The 24,012-nt window shown below is 37.2% G+C and overlaps 1 protein-coding gene across 1 annotated transcript in view; it reads left to right on the forward strand.

Annotated features, from left to right (window-relative positions):
• LOC103152882 (polypeptide N-acetylgalactosaminyltransferase 10-like) overlaps window positions 1-24,012 on the forward strand; it is a 94,786-nt gene that overhangs the window by 42,469 nt on the left and 28,305 nt on the right. Inside the window, exon 4 of the mRNA XM_007573537.2 lies at window positions 1,635-1,801. Within this exon, the coding sequence (XP_007573599.1) occupies window positions 1,635-1,801 (167 nt within the window). The remainder of the gene's footprint in view (window positions 1-1,634; window positions 1,802-24,012) is intronic.

Raw genomic sequence — 24,012 nt, forward strand, 5'->3', positions numbered from 1 at the left:
CTATGCAATTCCACTCTATTGTCATCTCTCTTCAGTCCTCTGTCTGGGATTTCTCCCATTGAGCTGGATTTCTCTGGCTGAGTATCAGCCGGATCAATTAGCAAACAGAGTTTTTGAAATGGCAGTTGAGGAAAAACCGAAGTCATATAGTTTGACTTCAATAGCATTTAGCTGTTGAAGTCAAAGCAAGAGCAGCGTGTAAGTCATTTTATTGCTGGGAAAGATGTTGTGGCTCTACTTAGGAGCATTAGATATGTTGTGGCCAAATGTGAGTTCTTGTTGTTTCTTTGCTAATCTTGAAGCTCGGATGTTTTTTGCTTTGGTTTCAAATCAAATTGTCAAAAAGTGAAAAACTACCTCTGGAGTTTTAAATATGGCCAATCAAATGAACCCTCCTCCTGAAGTGATGCTATGTAATACTAGAAATGGATAAAATATTATCACCAAATAATTTTTTTAAAAATTTATTTCAACAATGAAACTCATATATTTATTACACAAAGCATGATTTATTTTAATCATTTCTACATGAATCTTGCTTACTGCTAATAAACTCTGACATTGACCATCTCAAGCTTAAAGCTCTATACAAAGTTAACTCTTTTCCCTGTGGAGAAGCAGTAGCTTTGGTTCTGTCATCCAAGAGTAGCTCTGTCATCCTCTCTGTAAAGCTGAGATCAGCCACCTTTTGGAGGAAGCCGATTGTATCTGGCATCTCGTTTTTCTGCTAATCACCCATATCTCATGATCCAAAGGTTGGAGTCAGAATATGCCCTGGTAAATCACCAGCTAGCTTTGTGCCTCAACTTTTTCTTCACTATGACAGACTGCAGTGGTGCCCCAGTCAGTGTGTCCACTCACTCTGTCCTATCACTGCTCATGAACTAGATATTGAGATATTTGAACTATTTTGCTGGAAGCCTCTACGTAGAGGGAACCTTTGCCTTTGGATAATTTTGTCCTCAAACTTGCTAACTCTCACCTTGGGCTCTTCAAACCTAGCTGCACACCTCTCCAGTCCTGAGAACAGAACGGGCTTAAACTACTGCCTAGAATGTGGACACAGCTTTTGCTTTGAGTATACATGGACTGGAAAGACCTTAAACCAACCCAGGCAGTTGGTACATACATGCCACACCCCACAAGATCCCTTGAAGGAAACGGACATAAATCCCTGTAAGACTCAGAAAAATGTATGATTCCTTTAGCAATTCTGCAAGGGTGAAAATATGGTTTGCTCTTCTAGAACTCAGGACTAAACCCACGTTACAAAACTGAATCAGAGATTCTGAAATCAGTCAAATATGTAATGTTAAACACTTTTAAGTAGAAAAGTAGAGACAGAACTGAGAAATGGGATCTTTGGTAGTTGGAACAGTTTCTGATTTTCTTGCAAAAAATTCTGGATCACACCCATCCATGTCTGTCATTCCACATATATGTTCCCTGGCCTGTTTGACATTAAAGCATGTCAACCATGACAAGAACACAACGTTCAGAACATTCTGCATCTTGGCATGAATCTTGTCGACTGCAGTCTACATGTCGTTAAAAACCAAGAATTTGTACAAAATATCTTGATACAGGGCGACATCTTTAACACATCTTTTTCTATGTTTTGTGTGTGTTTGCAGCTGCAAAAAGAAGTTGTACTCAGAGAAGCTGCCCAACACCAGCATCATCATCCCGTTTCATAACGAGGGCTGGTCCTCCCTACTGAGGACCGTTCACAGTGTGCTCAACCGCTCTCCTCCAGAGCTGATTGCAGAAATCATCCTCGTCGACGACTTCAGCGACAAAGGTACACATGGAATGCAAAACACCCCGACGTGCCCACACAGACTCTCATTAGCACAGCTACCGATGTTGGGATCTGACATTTGTACTTTTACTGGACCATGTCTTCTGTTTTCATATCTCTTACTTTGCACACAGCTCATGCTCACAAACCACTGAGTCATTTGTTTGCTAAGTCTGTTGACTGTTAGACAAATAATGATCTGCCCAGAAATAAAAGCACCAGCCTGTTTCTGCAGGGGACCAAATGGATCCTCTAGACACTTGTGTGTGTACTTCATAAACTAAACAGGAGTATACAGACGTGCCGGTGAGTCACAGGTTTAAGACTCATCCTGCAGGTCTCGTTTAGGATACACAGAATATTTACAACATCAGAGATGTGAGACATTTATTTATCTTCCCTCAAAATGAAAGTGGTCCTGAATGGCCATGTCAGTCTTTCTTGTTTCATTTGCTGGAAAGCTACTTGTTTTCAGGATTTGTGATGTGCAGAAGATCATTCTTGATTACAAAAATATTTGAACAATCTTCATGGTTATTAATATGGCATGGTTTCAGTGAGACTGTTTCCAAACTCAAAGAAATGTCAAGATTTTGAAAACGTTTTAAAATTTTATAAATACTTCCCGCTATATATATCGATTCCACTGCAGTGCATCTATACATTTTGCCTTCCTATGCTGCCTTTTAGTTTGAATATTTTAGAAACGACAAACAAATCCACAAATAAGCAATGTTTCCTAGAATGAATCGAAGGCCCCTCTACAGGATAGTCAGGAGAACAAGTTCACAGTCCCAGTTCTTTACCACACCTACTGCAGACGGCTCCACTAAGAGAAGTATTACATTGGTGCCCAACCTCAACATGAGCACAAAGTGCACTGAGAAGAGCTTTGACCTGCTAATATCTTAGCTATTTTCTGATAACAGTCAAATCATTTTTTTAAGTACTAAACTTTTATGAACCTGCTCCTAATGCACCATCTATTTTTTCTTTGAACTGATATGATCTGACAGTTTTTTAAATATGCTAACCTTTTCTAACTTTCATTTTTTAAACAAACTGTCATCGTGGAACCTGGGAGCGTACAGTGATGATGTGACCCTGCTGCTGTTGGCGAGGTTACTGCAGAATAATAATACAGTTTGTCTCACGACGGCAGCTTAATCGGTTTGAACTCTGGAGTTAAGCTCCAGCTTTGAACTCTTGCATAATAAATCTAGGGACAAGTGTGGCGTTATCAGAGTAGATGTGAGAACAAGATATTCATCATGGGCCCGTTTCATGGAGACTGCAGGATGCATAATTTCCTGTCCTCTTTCCTATTACCTTAGATATTAAATAATGTACTGGGGTTATACAGGGAGGGGGTGGGAAAGGGCTTTTTATTGAGTTCAGCAGCTAGCTGCGTTTCGTTTTTCCAGTGCTGTCACTTCCATCATCATGGCGTGAAAATCTGTTAGCTCATCGTACCCTGTCCCATGTCTTTAATTGACGCATTTGTTTTGTCGCCTCACCAGTGACACATGGATAACAGCAATGTTTTTCAAAGTTTTATTTTCTGACTGGCTAATTAGTAACCACTTCCCGCATTATGTTGTGTAATTATAGCCTTGCTGCAGAGCGGTGTTTCAGAACATTAATATCATAATTATTGCATCTGTTTAGATTCGACTCTGAGGATACCTGATGGTTGGTATTTGTTTGTGTTCTTGCTTAACTCAGCTGTAGCTCTCCTTATGGGGAAGGAAACACTCAGCATCAGAGACTCATGCCTGGAGAATGACCTAATGAAGTAGACAAACTACCCCAAGCTTTATGTTTGCCATAACACAAAGTTCACATCAGGTCCTATGCGTTTTACCTCTTATTTCTTTGCACTTTTCCAGCAGACAGACATTTTGTTTAGTATTTTAAAGTGATTTTGATTAATAGTTAGTTCTCCTGGCTTTATCACATTCTATCAGTTTTCTGTCCAACTTCGGCTGCTTTTTTACATTATTGTGGTGAATTCCAGTGCATCTCCGGGCCAGACTATGATACAGACCAAAAGAAAGCAAACTTTGCTCTGCCTAAAAAGTGGATCTCAGTTTGGCTGAAGTGAACTCTGGTACCATTCGAATACATATGTGAACACCAACTGGACCGGAGACCGCTCCAAAAGCAGGAACGGAACTATTGCGCAGTGCATTCTGGGTAAATACAACCAAAACAAATGCGCAAGTCTGGCTCTAGTGAGATAAATGGCTCTTGGTGTTTTGCCAAAGACAAAAGATAAATCTTACAGCCACTAAAATCTGATGCCGTTCTATTTGTGTATGTATTTTGGAAGAAGGTTTCCATGTCTTTACCTTCAGTGGCTCTTGGTGCAGCGCCAACACAGGCGAGGGGGTGAACAGGTTTTTCAAAGGGTTTGGTTTGTTTGACAGAAAGTGAACTGCAGCATCTGAAAATCTTAGAAAATATTCCAATTTTGGTCCCCAATTGAACCAATAAACTGTATTTAGAGCAAGTTTGAGGTATCTTGCCTCAAACTTGCATCTGTACATATCAAACTAGCATCTGTACATATCTGCTGTAACAGACTTCCTATGACAGAGAGGGGGAAAAAAACTGCTTATATGTGTTTTAGCTTTAGTTTATTGTAAAATAAGTAGCTTCACAAAGCACAAACTCTTTTGTTTCATCATCTTATTTCTTAACTTGAGAGGAAATGGTCCTCATCTTTTACATCACACCTGCTGAGTTGTTGTCCTGCAGCTGAAGCAGCATGAAATGGATGAGAATAAGTATAAAAACAGTGAATTTAAAGAAAATCATATTGGAGGAAAAACTTTTTTTTTTTTCATTTGTGTTGCTCATTTATCCATGTTGGACTGAGATATTAACAGGTATTAGTCAGAAATGCTGCAGACATTTCAATCCTTGCGGTAGAGCACGTAACATAAAAGATTAATCAATGCGGATCAATCTGTGCTTTTAGGTTGAAGATGTACTTGAATCGGTTTGGAAACACTGGATTGAATAAAGCATACCATGAAGTGGTTGATGGGTAGAGTGAAGGTGAGAGTGGGTGGACTAAGTTCTCAAGAGTTTCCAGCATCACTGTGGGAGTGATATGCAGGAGCAGATACACATCATTATTACGCTGAGTGTGCAGAGCCTACACACGAATTAAACACCAGGCAACTCAGTCAGTGCTCCTGCAGAGAAAACACCATATGCATTCACCATTGTTGGCCTTTGGAATTTGAGCAATAAGTTGAGAAAAAAAAGCTCCACTTTACTGAACTTGATTTAAATCATTTCCTTGAAAATGACAAAAAAAAAAAAAAAATCAGTGTTTTTCCTCCTCTGTTTAGCAGGCAGATATTAGCTCACCCCATGGAAATTATGTGAACTAATTGTATAAAAAAAAAATACCCGTCATTTCAAGATTTTTATATATTCATATGCAGTTCTTCTTTCAGCAGTATTTTCAAGTTAAACTAGCTATAAACACAGACATTATAATGTTTTTTTTTTTTTTTTACACCTTCCAGGCTTAGCGTGATGTCGTCCTGCTCTCTCTTTACCTCATGCTACCTTCCTCACTCCTGCTCGCCCACGCTCACCTCCGTGTTGCCGTTCATTCAGGCAGAACACTGAGTCACAGATATAATGCCAGAACCGGAACCTGTAGTTTTGATCTCCTCCTTATGCCTCCTAGGAAGTGTATGAGTCTTGCCCAGTCCTGAACTCTGAACATGCATATGCGTCAGCTAATAGATGCTGTAAAGTTCCCCAGTTCAGATCTGCTTGTTCTCTGAGAGAACTGCATTATTTTAAGACACAACTTCCCAAAGCTGGACTTGACAATAGCTGGTATTTACAAAACGAAGAATAAAACAAACAAACAAAAAAACAACATGCAAATGTATTTTAAGTCATTTAGTATAAATACAGCTGCTTTTAATTCCTGGACACAATGAAAATTATCTGGTCTTAATAACTAAAACCCAACTTCAAGTATACAAAGACAGCACAATAGATTCCACTCTGTAATTACTAAACTAAATGAAGACTCGGCAAAAGGGACAGTCTGTGGGTGAAAGCTACAGCCCATAATTCAACAGCTTGTAGTGCCACCTTTCTTTCTCACTTCATCAGTTTTTCACATCATTTTAAAGAATTCTGCTCAACTCTTCTTTTCAAACATTTTTTTTGCAAATTTCTTTAAAAAGTCTTCCATGTCAGACTTTGACTGGCACCTTGATCATTGTCTGTTCCAAGCTTTGTGTTATAATAACATTGTAACTTGATCAAAAAAGTGAATTTTACATATCACTGTCCCTTTTAGCCATTCCTGACCTCTTTCCATTTTGTAACTGGGTTTTCTCCAAAACGGGAGCTTTTTGATAAAGTGCATTATAAGCAGCACTTGTACTGCTTAAAATGTTAGTTTATGAAAAATGTGGGTCTACCTCCTTTTACGAATTCTATTGAAAAGGGTGATTACTTAGTTTTATAACTTTTTGTTATAATTACAGTATGCACCTTTTTAGTGTATTTGAAACAATCTTAGAAACCTGGTCAAAGAGTAGGTACTTGCGTCCTGATCTATAAAATCCTTGAATGGTAAAGTTGTGTACTTTAATTTTAGCAGGAATGTTCATGTTTTATGCACTGACGAGTTGTAAGAGTTTTTGTCCGTGCCGTAGGTTTTCTTTTTCTTTTTTTTTTTTTTGGTTGACTTTTGCTGTGACTGTGATGTTCTTCTGTGTGGATCAGATCACAAAACCTCCTAAATCCAAAGCTAGTTCATCCATTCAGCCTCCGACACTTCCGCCTGTCTTGTTACTGACCTTTCTCTCTGCTAAGCTTTGCTGCTGCACACTTAGAAAACTTTACTCAATGGAAAACGGTGCGCAGGAGTAAATGTCAGCTTTCAGTGTTTGTCTCTCAATCAAAGAGCAAGTAGGTATCTTTTGTTTTATTTTTTCATCCCTGCTGACATTCAGCAGTCATGGAGCAAGAAATCAATCACAGGAAAAAGCAGCAGGACCTTTTATTTATTTTATTTTTTTCTCAACAACCGCCACAATAAAATGATATGATGGTAGCCATAGCACCAGCTGGGTTTTGATTAAAGGGTGAGAACAGGGAAAAATGATGTCTGTGGCTTAAAAATGAATCTTCTGCTTCCAAATATATTTTCTTCCATTTCTTAAAGTACATATCATCAAATCATCCATCACAGTATGTCTCAGCTGTACTGCTAAGTAGAGTCATATGCACACCCAGCTGGAAACATATTAAAATGTCAGACAGAGTATTTTTATTTTTTATTAAGCTGAAATTACAGCATACACTCAGTTGAGGTTGCTAGGAGGGCAAAAACTACCAGTGAGAGCAATAAGTGGTTTATACATAAAAAATAAAGGAAGTAAAAAAGACCATTATCTCTTAACTGCTTTGTTTTGTTGTAAGTATCCTAAATTATTAACATAAAAATGAGCCTCTTTACATGCATAGAAATGTACTAATCAATGTGTCTTTATTAAAAATGGATGACATGCCAGCATGATGTAGAAGTTGCTGCTTACATTGAGGAACCCACATTTTATTATTTGAAGACTTTGCAGTTTCCTTGAGATATAAAGATCAGTGTGAGGAACAGTGGCTTTGTGGTTGACTGTTGTCTACAACATTTAGTTGGACTTTCTCTTTTTCTTTCTTTCTTTTTCTTTTTTTTTTTTGTCACCAACCTCCAACTGTGTGTTCTAGATTCCCAGACACATGTCTTGAATTTTAAAAGGAAAGTCATGATTTCTGATTCCAGTGGACCACAGGGCATATGTGCTGATTTTGAGCGACCCAGATTTTTACAAATCCGTTTCCTGGGGATGCTAAGTGCTAAAAGGCGATGCTATTTTATTTTGTGTGAATGAAATATTTCAAAATAAATGACCTTATTAGTGGAATGTATAGATCTGATTTTACTTTAATGGAATTAATAGTCCAACGCACAATTTGTCATTTCAGACTTTTCTGTGATATCTTTTTGATATTTCTTAATCTATAAATAATGAAATTATTTTAAAATGAAAGAATTTCTGTGGATTGTGTTCTATTGTAAAAGAAGGAACATAATTTCCTCTAGTAAATGTACCAAGCCTGGTTGTAAGGGGAGCTGTGGTAGTCCACCAACAGCCACCATGTTTTTGTACTAAAAAATATTAAAAGTTACAAAAATTCAGAGGTGCACAAGCAGTCATCATAATTTGGAAATAGCATGTGAGACCAACGGCAGATGAAGGAACGGCATAATTACTGTGCATCCCCTTGCACCCAGTTCAATGGGTTAAATACAAACATAGTTTATATTTTAAAAAAAAGATACTTAGCCTGGTGGGGGGAAGTAAAACCTGGTGGCCCACCAGGCTTGTAATACACTGGGGGAAACACTGAAAAAAAAAAAAAAAACAACAACTTAAAAACCTAAATTTTAGCATTTTCAAAAAGTCTTGAAATTGTTCTAATTAGTCCTGGGTGTTTGTATGAGTATGCTAACACTTCCATTAGCATCCTGTGACTGCGTCTGGTCTCAAGACTTAGTAGATTTAGGTTTTGCTTGGTGACTGTAGTCTATAATAGCTCTACATTACACACTGTGAGAACAGTTTCATGTCATTTTCAGTCGTTTCATTTAATTTTAAGCCAAAAAAAACCAAAACAAAACAAAAAAAACATATCAGTTGGGAGTCAATAAATGATTGGCTGACATTACCAAAAAGGGCATAAATATTACGTTTCTATGATACCTGCTTGCTCGATGGCACTCCTAATTATAACACTATAAAGTAACTAATGTGACAGTTAGACAATTCAAGATTTTTGCTTCTTAGATGCACAGAAATGTGTATGTAGTCTTGTACGTAATATTTTTGAGGGTCATCTGAGGCTGGTGTTATGATGCACTGACTCTGAACATTCACTTCAACTTATTTTTCAAAAACTTTCCCTTTAGGGAAAAATGTCAGTAAAAGGCTTTGTTTTGTTTTTTTTATGTTTATTCATTTGATTTTTTTAACTTGTACACTCTGAAGTAGATGTTTAAAAAAAAATTCAAGACTTTTCTTTGCGAAATGTTAAACATATGTTGGAAAATTGTATCTCAGTTTCTACAGTTTTACTGAAGCAGATGTTCTTACTTTCACATCTATAGCAATAACATTTCAAACAGGCTAGTTTCTGGTATTTCTTTTATAAGAAACAATGTTAAAGACAATATGTCACTGAACAAAAACAAGTGAGGAAGAGCAGGGACTCTTTTCCAAATACACTCGAACTGCTTCTTGCATTTTATTGAAATGCCTGTTAACTGTAGAAAATGTGCAACAGAACATTTAACCTGTAGCCAGATTTTGATTTCAGAATATGTACCTCATATCTCTTGGTTGTACGCTTTTTGCTTTTTTTCTTTTATTTTAACAACATGTTACAGTTTTGGGGCAAACTATGAGCAGAGCTCTGAAGTTCGGAGAAAAGCATTGATGAATTTTTCAGGCTTCCTCGTTTGTTGAGCTTCAGTTAAAATACGCATCCATCACAATTTAGCTTTTATTTACCAAACATATTCACACAAACTAGTCTCATGTTGGGTGTTTGAAAGACTTCAATCTGCATCTAGAGTATTAGGTTAGCTTATTACGGGTATCCCATCAAATGTTCGGTGCCTTTGGGAAAGTCACAGATCACACATTTTCTTTGAATGTGTTTCTCTTCTGGTGATGCTGTCTTTTCTTAGCGCTATAGATTTTTTCTAGTCTTTTATTGTCTTTTTGTCTCATAGCAAAAAATACAAAACCTGGCCAGATCATGAACATGCTGTCAGTAATTTTTGCTTTGGATGATTAAAGCAACTTTTGATGCAGTAGATTACAAAAGAAACGGCTAGGTGGCTTTGATTATCGTCAGCCAAACAGCAGCTTCAAATATTTCGTTCACATCTTCTCTCTGGCTTATTATTGTGCTCAGAAGGCTTTAATGTAGGGTTTCATTAAAATGAGCAGAATGTGGGTCCAGATTTCTACATCACGGTTAACTGTGACAGTGGCGCTCAGCAGGGCGGCTGAGCCACACCGCAGCAGGAAACAGAAACCTGTTTTTGACTTCTGATGGATTCCTTCTTTATCCCAATGGGATTAATTAGACGGTCGTCTGAGACACAATAGCATTAAATATGAGGGAATAAAATGAGTATATGAGGAATTAAGCATTACAGTGTTTTAGTGTGTAATTGTACTAGTGTTCAACAGTTAATTAAATGTACTTGTGATCATGTTTAGCTGTATTGCAGTGAGGTTAAATATGATTAATTTGCTCTTATCAGAAGTATAAAATATTTAAAAAGCATCAGAAGCAGGAGATCTCTGACACAGATGCAAAGTAGATGGGTTTTAAATGGAATAAAACAATTTAAATGAAACAATTAGCTTCACCACCTATTAGTTCAGTTTAATGTAGTCAGTGAGAGGAAAGTGGAACCAACATCAAAGTTCTTGTTTTTGTGCACAAGCTTGATGAGTAAAGATTAAGATGCTATTAGAAAAACAGGTTGATGTTTTGGTCATGTGTAAAAGACGGTATACTGTATGAAGACGACTTATTTCAGTTTAAATATTTGTTTTTCTTTTTGACTCATTTGAAGGACTCTCTTCTGTTTTGTTGACTGAGCCTTTTTGGTTAACAACCTGCAAGCAAATAATTTATTACTGTGGTAATATAAAAGCAAGCAGAAGTTTATACTCTTATATTCATTCTGTGGACAACGTTACATTTTTAGGGTAAACGTTTCCCTGGAAAATTAAAGAAAAAAGTTTGATACCCCTTTTCAGCACCAGGCTGCTAAACAATCAAAATGTCAATTCAGGTTGTGAGAGAGAACAAAATTAAGTTGCTAAAACTTTAGGCAAAATTTAGATGCAGCAAAGTTGCTCTTTTCTTTTCTTTTTCTTTTTTTTTTTCTTTATGCTCTGTTTTAAAAATATTTTGGGTTTGAAAATGTTGGTAGTATTTTGGAAATCTCAAACTTGATGCACAAGTATACATTGCCTGAGGAAAAAAAAAGTATATATAATATAAAAAGTCTCAAGTATTCTTGGTCCAGTTTTTAGACATTTTTCCATGTTATAAGTGAAATAATGTGCCAGTCTAATACTTTATCAAAGAATTATTGACTTAAAACTTGCTCCAAAGTTACTTGTAAGTTATTTTTGTCGTATATGAAGTGCAGTAAGATATTTGCGTATTTCAAAAATACTTGCTTGTATCTTTTTCTTTTCGTTTTTTATTTTGCATTGTAAGGGAAAAAAACAGAGCAGAAAACAGTGAGAGATCATTTCACAGAGCTCTGTTACTGGTTTAGATTTTGTTTCTAAAAGACTTTTAAGAGTGTTGAAAGCTTGAAATGTATTAGTTTAAGCTCTTCAGAACAAGTTAAATAAAAATAATCTGATATTGAAAGTAACCAAAATTCATCACCAATTTAAAAAGTATATTTGAACATTTTAGATTAGTTTGTTTATTTATGTATTTATTTTTTTTATTTACTACATGTGAGCTTTGAATTTATGTTTTTATGGTTTGTCAGGAATGAACAACGTCCCGCTGCACAGTCAGGGAAACTGCTGCGTTTGCCAGGTCGATGTGAAACTGCTCTTTTTGTTGATATAGCATGTGTCTCTGTGTGATCACTGGACGCAGCTGCGTGCCGTCACTGGACAAGTCTGGAAATGCTCTACACAAATGTAGCAGCACAGAAATCTCCAGTGCACAGCAAAATAAGCTGAAACACGGGAATTACCTGTCTCTGTAGAGAAATCGAGTTAGACTCTTTGGGAATTAAAGAGTGACGGAGAGGGATTGCTTTGGTACGGGTCTATATGTGTTATTTATTTTTAGGAAATGTTGTATTCCTGGAAATAAATAATATACAGTCTAAACGAGGGCAGAAAACAACTATTTTTCAGCAACATCTAGTGAGATTCATAAGATGGGAGAGTGAACTTATTCAAGGTTCTGTCAGAACATCATCCTGTTTCCTTCACATGGATGCAGGTCAGCATCTGCACTGCCGCCTTGGCCTTTTCACCGCCACTCATCAAGACCTGGGACAAATTTCCCATGTGACATATTCAATTATGCAGCCTTGCTTTGTCTATTCAGGGTCAGGGGTTGACACTGGAGTCTGATCCAGCTGCCAGAAGGACCTGAAGGACGTAATGAGATAAAGAAATGTACAAATTTTATTCATAGTGCTGCTTTTTAAATTTCAAAGAGGTCCCACTAAGCCGTTCACAGTGGTTATGAGTTGGTGGGTTGCTGTTGGATAATTCAGGTCATTTAAATTAAATGTCGTCATTCAGAACTAAAATGACGCTGCATGTTTATAGGGAGGATTGAAATAAATACATTTTATGCACCCTTGTAGCTTTCTGAGAGTAACTAACTTATGATGTACTAAATTAGTAGGGCATTAAAGGTATATGGGATGGAAGTATGTGTATAATATTTTAAATGCATTTTAGTTTGATTAAAGCTTGACTATACTGGAATTTATTAGAATAAAGTCGGACAAATTGACTTGGATGGAATGATTTGAGTAATTTATTAGTAATACTTGGACATGAATTGCTCTGAACTGTTTTGAGGTAGAACAAGTTAAAGCAAAGGGATGATGGTAAATTATTGCTTTTTTATTCTAAAGTAATTAAATTGCTTTACATTTGGAATGAATTGGACGTTATTGACCTGAATTAAACTGGATCTTAATGGATGAAAACCAAAATACATTGGACTTTGTGTCATTGATTTTAAATCTGATCATATTTTTCTATGTTGAATTAAACCGAAAAAAAGCTGTCGGCTGCCATCAGTATGAGTGACAGATCTGACAATAATTTTGGCCTCCATCTGTTAAAATGAAAGAACGAAGTTGGTCACACATGATAAAGAGGACTAAAATAAAACTGAATAAGATGAATGTGGTCCAACACAAATGGGGATGGGTCACGGGACACAGATGCTCTGCGGACAGATCTGGCTCCAGTGAAATCAGGTTGCCATGCTAACCTGCCCAGCTACAGTAAATAATGAGCTTCAGCTGGGTTAGAGGGATGAGAGGAGGGAGGCTGCAGGGTGGTGGTGATGGTGCAGGGAGGTCAGCTCACTCTTCATTAGGCTGTAATTGAATTTCCGCAGCCCGTGCAGGGAGGATGTTCAGCTCTCACTCTCCCTGCAGGGGAGAGCTGGCTCGCTCTGGCTTCCCAACCTCCCCGATACGTTCAAGGTTAGCTCGGCTAATGGACTACTTTCTCCATGGATTTCTCTGCTCACCATCTGTCATCTGCATGTCCGACCATGTAGGTGAGCAAGTACACGTTCCATTATGTGACGGCGCCGAAATGGAATACAGCCGGGCGGACACACTTCAGAACAGCAGCAGGCCGTGTCTGGGCCGCGCAGCAGCTGAAACACACTCAGGTGGCGACTCAACAAGGGACCTCCTGTGTCCCAGTGAAGGATGCAAACACCAGGATGTGGTGAAGGACGACGAAAAGAAATGCAAAATAGATTAACATTCCTGAATTGATTTTAAAAGAAAGAGATGGAAAAAACGTTAAAAAATGTAAATTTTTATCAAAATGGTTAGGGCTTTGCCTAGCCAGTTATGTTGGTAATTATTCTGATGATTAATCAATTAATTGGCTCGTTCTGCAGATTTTTCATCTAATCATTCAAGCTTTTTTGTGCAGTATTTGAAATACATGAAAATATACTAATAATTTTTTTTTTGTACATTTTTAGATTTTATTGCCTAAAATGCAATAATACAACAATCGTTAAATCATTTACAGTTAAAAAATACTTCTTAGAAGTAAAGATCTGTAATCACAGATTATAGATCTTTAAAAAGCCTAATGTGTTTTTTAATTTTTTATTTTTTGGCAACAGTGGGACTATTGTTAACTTCAAACATGCAAACATGTAGAAGGGACAGAGGTTGATTTTAGATCTTTGCTGAGGTGGATAAGATCTGCTTCACATTTTAAGTATCAGCCAGTAACAGATCTCCTGAAATTAAGGAAATTTGTGTCGGTAAATCATCTGGCTGATAAATTGGTTCACCCCTACATCTAACTCACAACGTGAAAAGCTTATCCCTTTCTTCTTGGTTTTCTTTTTTGTTGTTTGTTTTTAACATATCTTAAACCTCATGAAGCTAAAACTGTGTTACTTGAGGAGTTCTGGGTTAAACAGATTTACACACAAATAAGGTTTTCTTGTATCTTAAATGTAAAATGTATATATTTTGTATATATTCCTGCTCTGAGGAATGAAGCTAATTGATTATTAAATTAGCTGACGATTATTTCAATAATTGGATAATCCCGATAAAGCCGTTTAATCGTTTCAGCCCTACTCATGGTACAGCAGTTGGGTCTGAAGCAGATGGCATTACTGTTATGATTTGTAATTTCATTAAACACTAAAAACCTATAAAAAAGGCCATATTCTCCAAGGCGTTTTATCCTTAGACATTCGTTGGTATCTTAGACTTCATATCATTCAGACCAACTAAATGGTTTGAAATTTGATTCAATTCCTTTGAGAATTTTGACTAAAAACACTTTTATTAACGGTTTGCTTCATCTGTGCTGTCCTTCTTTAACCTTCCCACACAAAGTCCTGCTTAATCTGTTGTTTTAATTGCAGCAGATGAATTTAATCACATTAGAAAATAATTGTGTTTAAATTAGTTTATTTACTCTAATTAGGCTTGAACTGAATGTGTTTAGTTCTCGGTAAATTGCTCTTAGTCGGCTGATTGTGAGTGGTGCTACGTACAAGCTGAGGGAGATTAAATCTGCTGTGCTGCTTTGTATAATGTGGTCAGAAACTTCCCCTCTGAATTTCTTAAAACTGTTTAAAGAAAAAAAAAAAACACTTCCCAGTGATGTGCTTGGCTTTTCTTCCTCCATTGTTTCCATTAAGTTTCACATCTTTGGATCACTCAACACAACTTGCTTGTTGTGCCTCACAAATGTTTGAGGCAGAATCTAATATACATCTGACTTTCTTAGCAACTGTAAGTGCCCAAACATGCAATCAGAGATTAACAGAGGGATGGAGGATGCCTGACATGTTACAGTGTTCTGTTTTGGTTGCATAAAAAATAATTAGTATTATTGTTTCTGGTTATATTGAAAGTGGAGCTGCTCTCCGAGGAGTGCCACCAGCACTTTACAACAGAAACAAGTGACCTTCTTCATGCTTAACTGGAGCAATCCTAATACCAAAACCGTAAATATACATTGATGTAAATAAGAGAGGAGAATTATAATATAAGATGGATGACTGAAGAGATGGGGAGAATGTCTGGGCTGTTCTTCTTTTTAAATAGCTTTCCCTGGAGAACACAGGGGCCACTTTAGCCGTTTGGTAAATTGGAACCGGGAAAAATCATTAGAAAATAGTTGCATGTCAGCTGAATGCACCGATTTGAGTCAGATGGAAACCGGTGTTTTATTATTCAGGATGGATGTTGGGGTTGTGCTTGCTGCATGAGCCGTCTACTGATCTGCAGACAGCGGACGGCCTTGATGAATGAAAATTGGTGTTAATGGTCACCGAGCCTCTGTGTCCCTTGTTTCTGCGGCCACTTTTTTTCTTTCTTTAATTCGCCTTCTGCGCTCTGCTTTAGCTTCCCTGCTTTGTTTTATTTACAGCTTCCCTGATCTTGGGCTCAACAATAAAAATGTCCCAGTTTCCAAAATGCTGTGTGGATCTTAAACTACAATTACCTATTGATTCCAGGACACCAAGAAATGGGGAGGGTGGGAAAACGAGTGGGCGAACAAAAAAATAAATAAATACACCTCCTACAGAGAATCAATAGACAGGAGAATCAAAGTTTTATAGCTTGCAGCAATTACAACTAAGCAGAAAAAATTTACCCAAAGCAAATTAAAAGTTGGCATTTGTTTTCCTCGTGAATCCCTCAATACCCGGTACATATGTTCGGTCATTACGATGTGGGTGGATTCAGAGAACAACTAAATGCTTAAACACAAATGAAAAGCATCTTTCTGTAGACGAGACCTATCCTGAACCCTGGCTTTGTTTTGGTTGCTTATTTCCACCGGTTTTCACAAGCTTCCTTTGCCTTTGAAGATCAGAAACTACAGCGACATGTTTGAGGGATCAAAAGTAGCAAGAGCGACGTCTGTGTTATGCGTTTCTTTTCCGACTTACCCGGCTGGTTTCACCTTGGGGACAAGTCTGGGAGACGAGCAGCTGATGCTGTGTGTAAAGACAAAGGAATCTGCCTTAGCATTAATATGTAGTGTCATGTTTTCTACAATGTTTGGAAAAGTCTAAGATTTAAATGATTTCCAAGTCTGAAAATCTTGGAAACAGTATCATATAAAGTTTGTTTCCAACTGTTAAGTTATATAATTTCTTCATTATCTACAAAACTTTAGAAAAACGTTGAATCTGAATGAGAAAAGTCTGATTTTAGTGGCCGTATTCTCGCTACTGCAGAATCTGAAGATGACAGACTACGAAGAATTCCACTAAATAATAAAAAGGGAATCATGCAAAGTCTGGTAGTTGATCAAAATATGATCAAAATAAAACCTGCTGTGAAAAATGATTTGCAGATCTGGTTGCCTTTAATTTTTGTCCTCTTTCAGCAGAGGTTTCCAGCAGTATCAATGAGAAAACTTGAACTCTTGGTTATAACTTGGCAGACGGCTGTTCACACTGAAAATGACTCTCAAGGACTAACAATACCCTAAGGGATATTTTTACAGCTGGCGACAGCAGCGGCTGCTTGACTGGATGTTTTCTGTTGATTTTGACTGAACACAATATCAGTGCTGTCATGTTAGCGGTGACTAACAGTCACTATGTCTCTCTTGTTACTGGTTTTATGAAGGCAGTTTAGTTGCTTTTTCCTCTGTCATGTCACTGTTTCCACCTCGTGTAGCCCTTGCTTTGTTCTATTGTCAGACTCCCTAGATGTCATTTTTCTTTATCCAATTCTGTTCTGGTATTTAACTTTGTTTTGCTCGTAGTTTTGGTCAAACCCTACTGTCTACATAGAGCACCATTAGTGGATCCAAACCATTAAACTGCTGTCAGAACAAGAGCTTCTTCCTAAATGTATCAATTTGCACATATTTATCATGTTTTCCCCATGAGGGCATTTACACTTAAAACAAACAGAGAAGAGAGAGACTTTTCTGAGAATCCCCTTCAGAGCTAAACATCTTGATGCACAGATCTAAGACCATATAGTGAATACATTCTTCATTAGATTGATAAGTGCACAATGGATTCCTAGTCAGATATAAATTACACATATAGAAAAAGAGCCTATAAAGGCTTGATGTAGCTGGTTAAAATAAACAAAAGTATCTCAATTCTGAAGTTCAGTCAAATCTGATTAGTCCAAAGTCTACAAACGGACAATTAGGTTTGACGAACAGCACTCCTTTCCTGCAGGTGCTGGTGTTGTGAATGCACACAGAGACATGAAACCTCCTGCCCTCATTTCTTGCTTATCAGATTAATCATTTTGTGATGTGACGGTGAGGCACATGTTTGTAATACATCACTCCAGACAGGGTTGGTAGCTGCATAAGGGATGTGCTTTTGGTGTAATGCGGGAAGTGTTTGTCTGTATCGAGGGAAAAAAAGTCCTCAAACTGCCTGGCATCCCTTTTTCTTCCTTTTAATGACAGTTGTTAAGAAGCAGCTCCACATGCTTGGAGCCTGGCATTCGGCAGAACAGGAGGATGTGTGATGGAGTGTGCAAGAGCAGCTGAATGTTTTGGAGCAATAAACTGGAAGCTTGGCTTCTTGCATACATTGCCAAAGCTTCTGGGAAGCAGTCCAGGCACCTTGGAAAGGTGATTTGGATAGAGTATTGGTTCCACTGTAATTTCAGCTTAATTGAATCTAAATCCCCCTTTGCACCTCCTTGCATCAACCAAAAAGGGCTAAAAACTATCCTGCAGGGCATGATGATTGCATCTTTAAATGAAAAGTCTAAGTGAACTTGTTGCAGGTGCAATAAATTGTCAATATATGCATGGTAAAATGATAACTGTGACTACACTTTTCAGATCCTTGCTGGAGAAACTGAGGGATAATAGTGGATGTTTGGGTGTTGGTAAATGGGACCTGTGGCAGTGACCCGGATGTCACTGATGTCCGATTCCTCCTTGTGTCCTCAATTCTGCATTCAAACAGTGACTGATATGCATGCCAAAATCAGCCGCTTCTCATTAAAGTGATTTATTGCCTCGACAGTTTTTTTGTAAACCAGACGAGCCTTATTCCAATTTATTCCAGTCAAATTAACCGTTCATAATTAGACACCGCAACCTTTTGTGCTCCCCAATCATTTCCTGAATGGGCTTTACATGCTACGCAAATGTTCGCTGTTTAATCTCCCCGCCTGTCATTAGGAAATGTTTCGTAAGAATCTACCCATGGAGGGTAAAAGTTGAGCTTGAATCAATTTCCTAATGGTTAATAGCTAATGGGCTGATTTATTGCCATGTTATGAAGGTGAAAGCCCGTCTTGGTGTGACACTAACCCTGTGGAGCCCTTTAGACATTATTTCAATATCATAATTGCAGCGCTTTAAACCTGCAACGAGTCGATGGGATGTTAGATATGTGAAGTTGAAGGTTTTTTTAAGGTGATATTGGTGAACTTTCACTGTATCTGGGTAGATGTTGGGTACAAACACTTTTAAAATTAAGTTCAGTTGTGTCTCAGTTTTAGTTTTATTCATGAAATATGTAAAATAAGATCACTGGCTGACAACAAAGGTTCAACAAGATGTTACCCACTCAGCAGAAACAGTTTCATTTAGATTTTGCTTAGTTTGGATGGTTGTATCAGGCCGTTGTCTTGCATATGAAGCATACTTCTTTCAACACAATGCACCTGATTTTCGAAAAACTGAGATGAAAAACCATGATGTCTGCATACTGGATAGATGGACGATATGATCACCCAACCTCATACCAACCCAAAATGCCAATGCTAATTTCCCATAAAAATGCTTTGCCATAAAGCATCGTGGAGTCTGGTGACCTTCACTGAGTTGTTGCTCTACTAACACATTATTTGACTCTTACCAACACTTATGCCCCTCATCCATGTGTGTTCTCCTATTAAATCAGTCAGTATCAGTATTGTTTGTGTGCATGTGCACCAAATTTTTCCCTAACTGGACAATTTCCTCTTGTTACAAAACTTGGTGCATAATTAATTTATAGTTATTTTGCAAAATATTCTTTGTCACTTCTCAGTAATACGAGTTTTATGGATAGAGTTATCATTCACCCAACATTTAGAAAACAATTTAAGTTGTTACAAAGCTTAGAGTATTTTAATTTTAAACCAAATAAAATTGGCTAAAACCAACGGTTTTGCTATTTTTGCAATAATTTGGTTCAAGCACAAAAGTTTGCCTGTTAGATCTTTTTTTTTTTTTTTTTTTACCAGAGTAGTTGTAGGTTGAGTCAGAGTAACCATTACTTCTGCTCCAACTTCCAAAATATCTTGTTCATAAGGAACAACGTGGACCAAAACATGTCAGTTTGCTCTTTTCAATAGCAGAAAATAGGGGGGAAATGATCTTTTTCAATTAACGTTTTAATTTGAGCAACATTCTCAAACATTACCTAAAATTTTGTTTAAAAATGCTGACAAAGTGTGCCGTGGTGTTTCAGAAACTAACTGGTTCAAAAGTATTTTTGCACATTTTCATTTTTTTAATATTACAACCACTGACCTCAATGTGTTTCTTTGGGATTTTATGAGATGGCGCTACACAAAGTGGAGAGTGTCTGTGAAGAGCCTGTCCTCTGAATCAATAATCTGTAAAACCACTCACAGCTAACCCATGCTTTGTTTTCCTCCACTTCACAAAAAATAACTGATTTTTTCTGGTTCAGTCACATAAAATACAAATAAAATACATAGTTTGTGACATAAAAAAAATGTAAAAGTTGAAGAATTCAGTATAATTTTGCTAATTTGCTCAAGGCTGTTTTTAGGGATGCACAATAAAAGGCAAACTTGTATTATGCATTAGTATCAGTGAATGGTGCAATAACTACATGACTTGGGATAAGATGATTAAACAGTGGTAATGTTTTTCTGCTTAGTAAACATATGCTCCAGATAATGGGTGGTGTGTGGTGAAAATTCAATAATTTCATCTCAACTAGGTTTATTGAAAAGACCTCTGTTGTTCATCTGGTCTTTTGGCATAGAAACAGCTTTCTTGTGATTTTTAGATAACTGAATCACCTTACCACCTCTGAAACCTGCATTGAGCAAATGACACCAAATATAGTACAGACATACAAATTCTGAGTGCTTCTTACTGAAAGAAATAGCCAACATTAATTGTACTGTAAGTGATATTGCAGTGAAAACAAATGTGTGATATGTTGTGCAGCCTTACCTGATTCCATTAAAGAGATCAGCAGCTGATCAAAGATGAAAAGAGATGTTATTGCAAACCATCCTTCCAGCATCTTTCAGTGTTGTTGAGCCAAATTGCTAGAAACAGTACCCTTCTCTTGTACCTTGTAACAGTACTTGAATATGACTATACAGCACATCTTAGGCCCAAGGAGAGTGACTCAAAGTGCTCTTTAACATAGCTGTCCAAATTCGAAGTAAACTATTATCTGATGTTTCTCATTACAATATAATCCTGTAGAACTGTACGCTCTCTTTTCAACATTAACAAGCATTTAATGATAGTTGAACAGCCTACAGCTGGAACCTTGATGTCATAAACAGGTTTTATAATGACTGTGATAATGAATGTTTCTCGGTTTTCAAGCAAATCTGTTTATATTGCTCATGTAATTGGTTTTAATTAAAGACCTCTCAGGACAGGCCAAATCCCATAAGAGACCATCAAGCGTAACCAGTAGAGGTGTTTGTGACAGTGTGATAGTTTGATGGACAGTATCCCTCAGTCAGGTCCTGATTACTGTTCTCTTCTAATTCACTTTGCTAAGCTTTAATAACATCTGACTGGTCCAACTCTTGTCTGATGCTTTTGATCTGCGGCTTGTTTGACTCGAGGAGAAGGGCTGTCATTTACTGAGGGTCATTAAATAATTTTCAGGAGACAGAAGAGAAAGAAGAATGGAGGTTAGCCAGAGTGGATCCTTGTGGGTTTGGCTGCTCTTCTTCCTGCTTTTGTCTGTCATCCTGGGGATCCAGTTCAAATTGGTCCAAGTCGTTCGTAGACAATCAAAATGATGGTCAGATTCAGATCCAATTAGTCCAGTTCAGTCTCTGTTTTTAAAACGATTACTCCAAATCAGTTGAACATAACATACCAATTGAATCCCAGCACACTGTATTTACTCATAGACTTTGTAGCAGTCTCATTCTTGGCATGCATATGGTGACCGTGGTAAGGACCTGTTCATTTTTGAAAAGATTAAACCCATATAAGAGCCAGGTCTTTTCAGTATGGGTAATCAGGAAGAAGACCTTAAACTTAAAGGAACACCTTAGTTCTGAGCTATTGGTAGTTTCTGAAAAGAAATGCCAAAAAAAAAAAAAAAAAAAAAGCAGAGCTAGTAACAGTTGGGAAAGAAAGTAACAGCCCAGGAAAAGGACACAGCAAAACCCAGATGCACAGAATCAGATTTTTTATTTTTTTTTTATTTTTTATTTTTTCCTGTTGGGGGAGAAAAGGATGTCACACCAAAACACTGAAGTACTTTATATGGGAAATTGACAATGTGATGGATGCTAATGCTCATTTCTTGGCTCTATTCATGGCATCGAGCCAACAGTTGAACAGTTTACTAGCAGGGGAAGAAACAGCTAATTTCACAAATATTGGTGCAGAAGTATTTCTATATTTCAGCAGAAACATCGAGGAACCAAATGCATGTTAACAAAAGCCTTGCCATTGACTCAGCCACAGAAAGAGACACAATTAAGCAAAGAAACATTGAGCCTCCCATAAGTTCTCTTCAAAAGATTTAAAAAATGTGAAGCTTGGATCTGCAGAAGGTATAAAAGAGGAAAGTAAATACCAAAATAAGAAAAAAACCTTTACAGATAAATCTTTTTTTTTCTCAGAACTATTTTTAAAAAATATAGTTTTGTCTTCCATCATAATTTACTGTAAAGGCAAAGACAGTACCATCATATTTAAATGAATGAATCTCATCATCAATGAACTTGGATTTGAGTTGTTTGTCCTTGGTTTCATATCAACGTTTGAATAAACAGACTGTAATTAATCACACATGATGCTTCACCTTGGTGAACAGTTACAAAGTTATTGACAAAATTAATGGATATGGAAGCTTGTGTTTATTATGATTTGAGTAGGAAAGGTTGACAATTGCACCATTAAGACCCACACAGTGCTGCTTTGGAGGAACATGTGTTGAAGTGAGGAACATAAGAAGGAGTTACTGATTGTTAAGGGTGTTTTGGATTCATCTCCATCCACAACAAACCTCAGCAGATCTTGGATTCCTGAACTATTATGGGTAAATTTTTTTTACTTTTTTTTCCAACTGTGAAAGGGCTCAGTGCATTTAACACTTTAGATGTGAAAGGATAAATGTAAAAAAAAAAAAGCTCTATTTTAACAAATGTTTTGTCAGTTTTATTACATACTAACTGAATAAACTGAAAATTGTGGTTTTCTTACAATAAGCTTTGACGTATTGATAAAATATGACAAAGCAGGAAGGAATGCCCCACCATATTTATTTCTCTACCAACTGGCTCCACTTAAGGATGGCCAGTGGCATCTTTTTTCTGAATGATAGCCACACTACAACACTGAAAAAGGTCTAAACCAATGTTATTAGTTAATATTGGAATTTGTTTTAGTCTAATAAACCATGAATCAATAATTAATCATAAGTCTGTTAATTGTTTGCATCCCTACTCTGGATGCAAACAATTACGTTTGAATGTTTCATCTGTAAATGTGTGGGTTCTGTCTGGGTACTTTCTGCCACGGTTCGAAAACAAGAATATTTGGTTAATTGGTCTCTCTTAATTGTCCTTAGGTGTGTGTGTGTGCATGGATGTTTGTCCTGTCTCTCTTGATGTTGTCCTGTGATAGACTGGCGACCTGTTCAGGGTTTACACCATCTCGCCAGTGACCACTGGAGATGGACACAAAAAACTCTTAAAGAACCTGTCTTCAGTGACACAAAACAAGAAAAGTTTATTTTATTTGTCATATGTGTTAAACTTTCAGGCAACAGAGTTTATAATTTAACTAGAAAATTCCTGAAGAAATTTAAATGGGGCCTGCAGAAGCTATAAAAAGCTATAAGCGACACTTAACCTGCAGAACATATGAAAGTAAACTAAGAGTCAATTTCAGCTGAATTTGGATTCAGATAGATCAAGTAGAAACTGACAAGAACCGGATGAAACAAATGTATTTTCCAATATAAGATCAAAATGGTCCCACACTGTGGAACCTTTCATTTGAAGCTGCTCCATAGTTGATGCTGCAAAAGGTTAAAAATGTGGCTTTCGACAGATTGGCTTCCTTATAAACACAGTTCCTGTATCGGTCACGTGACTTGCTGAAACCAATACGCGCACCGACACGGGTTTTGATCTGTGGGATCCGGCGGGATTTATCCCTAACATTGACTGCTTCCGTATAATAGTTGAACATTATACACATCGAAATCCGACTGACGATTATAAGATTCGCACATGTGGTTCTCACTCACGGTCCGAAATAAAAAAAATTAATAAAGAGAGTGGGTAATTGTTTATTTCTAGAAGTTTTTCAACCTTCGTACTAAGAATTTTAATTCACACTCAAAAATTCAGAAAAGTAATCATTTTATGTAAGCAAAATATGAATAGTCACAGGAAATATGTATTCTTCCCAAAATGCTTTGTGAGACCTGTCACTGCGCCTGTTTGTGAGACTACTCAATACCACTCTCTGGGCCCCGTTGCTATGGTAATTAATTATCTGCACCTGGGCTGGCTCTCTCTGTCAGACAGTGTGCTGGAGACAGTTTCTATACTTGTGAGACACCCAGCGTCGGTCTCAATGACCCTGACACAAAACCATAAGCCCTAGCAAAATTTTGAAAACATTTTA

The sequence above is a fragment of the Poecilia formosa genome, unplaced genomic scaffold, assembly GCF_000485575.1.
Source record: "Poecilia formosa unplaced genomic scaffold, Poecilia_formosa-5.1.2 Scaffold332, whole genome shotgun sequence".
Taxonomy (NCBI): domain Eukaryota; kingdom Metazoa; phylum Chordata; class Actinopteri; order Cyprinodontiformes; family Poeciliidae; genus Poecilia; species Poecilia formosa.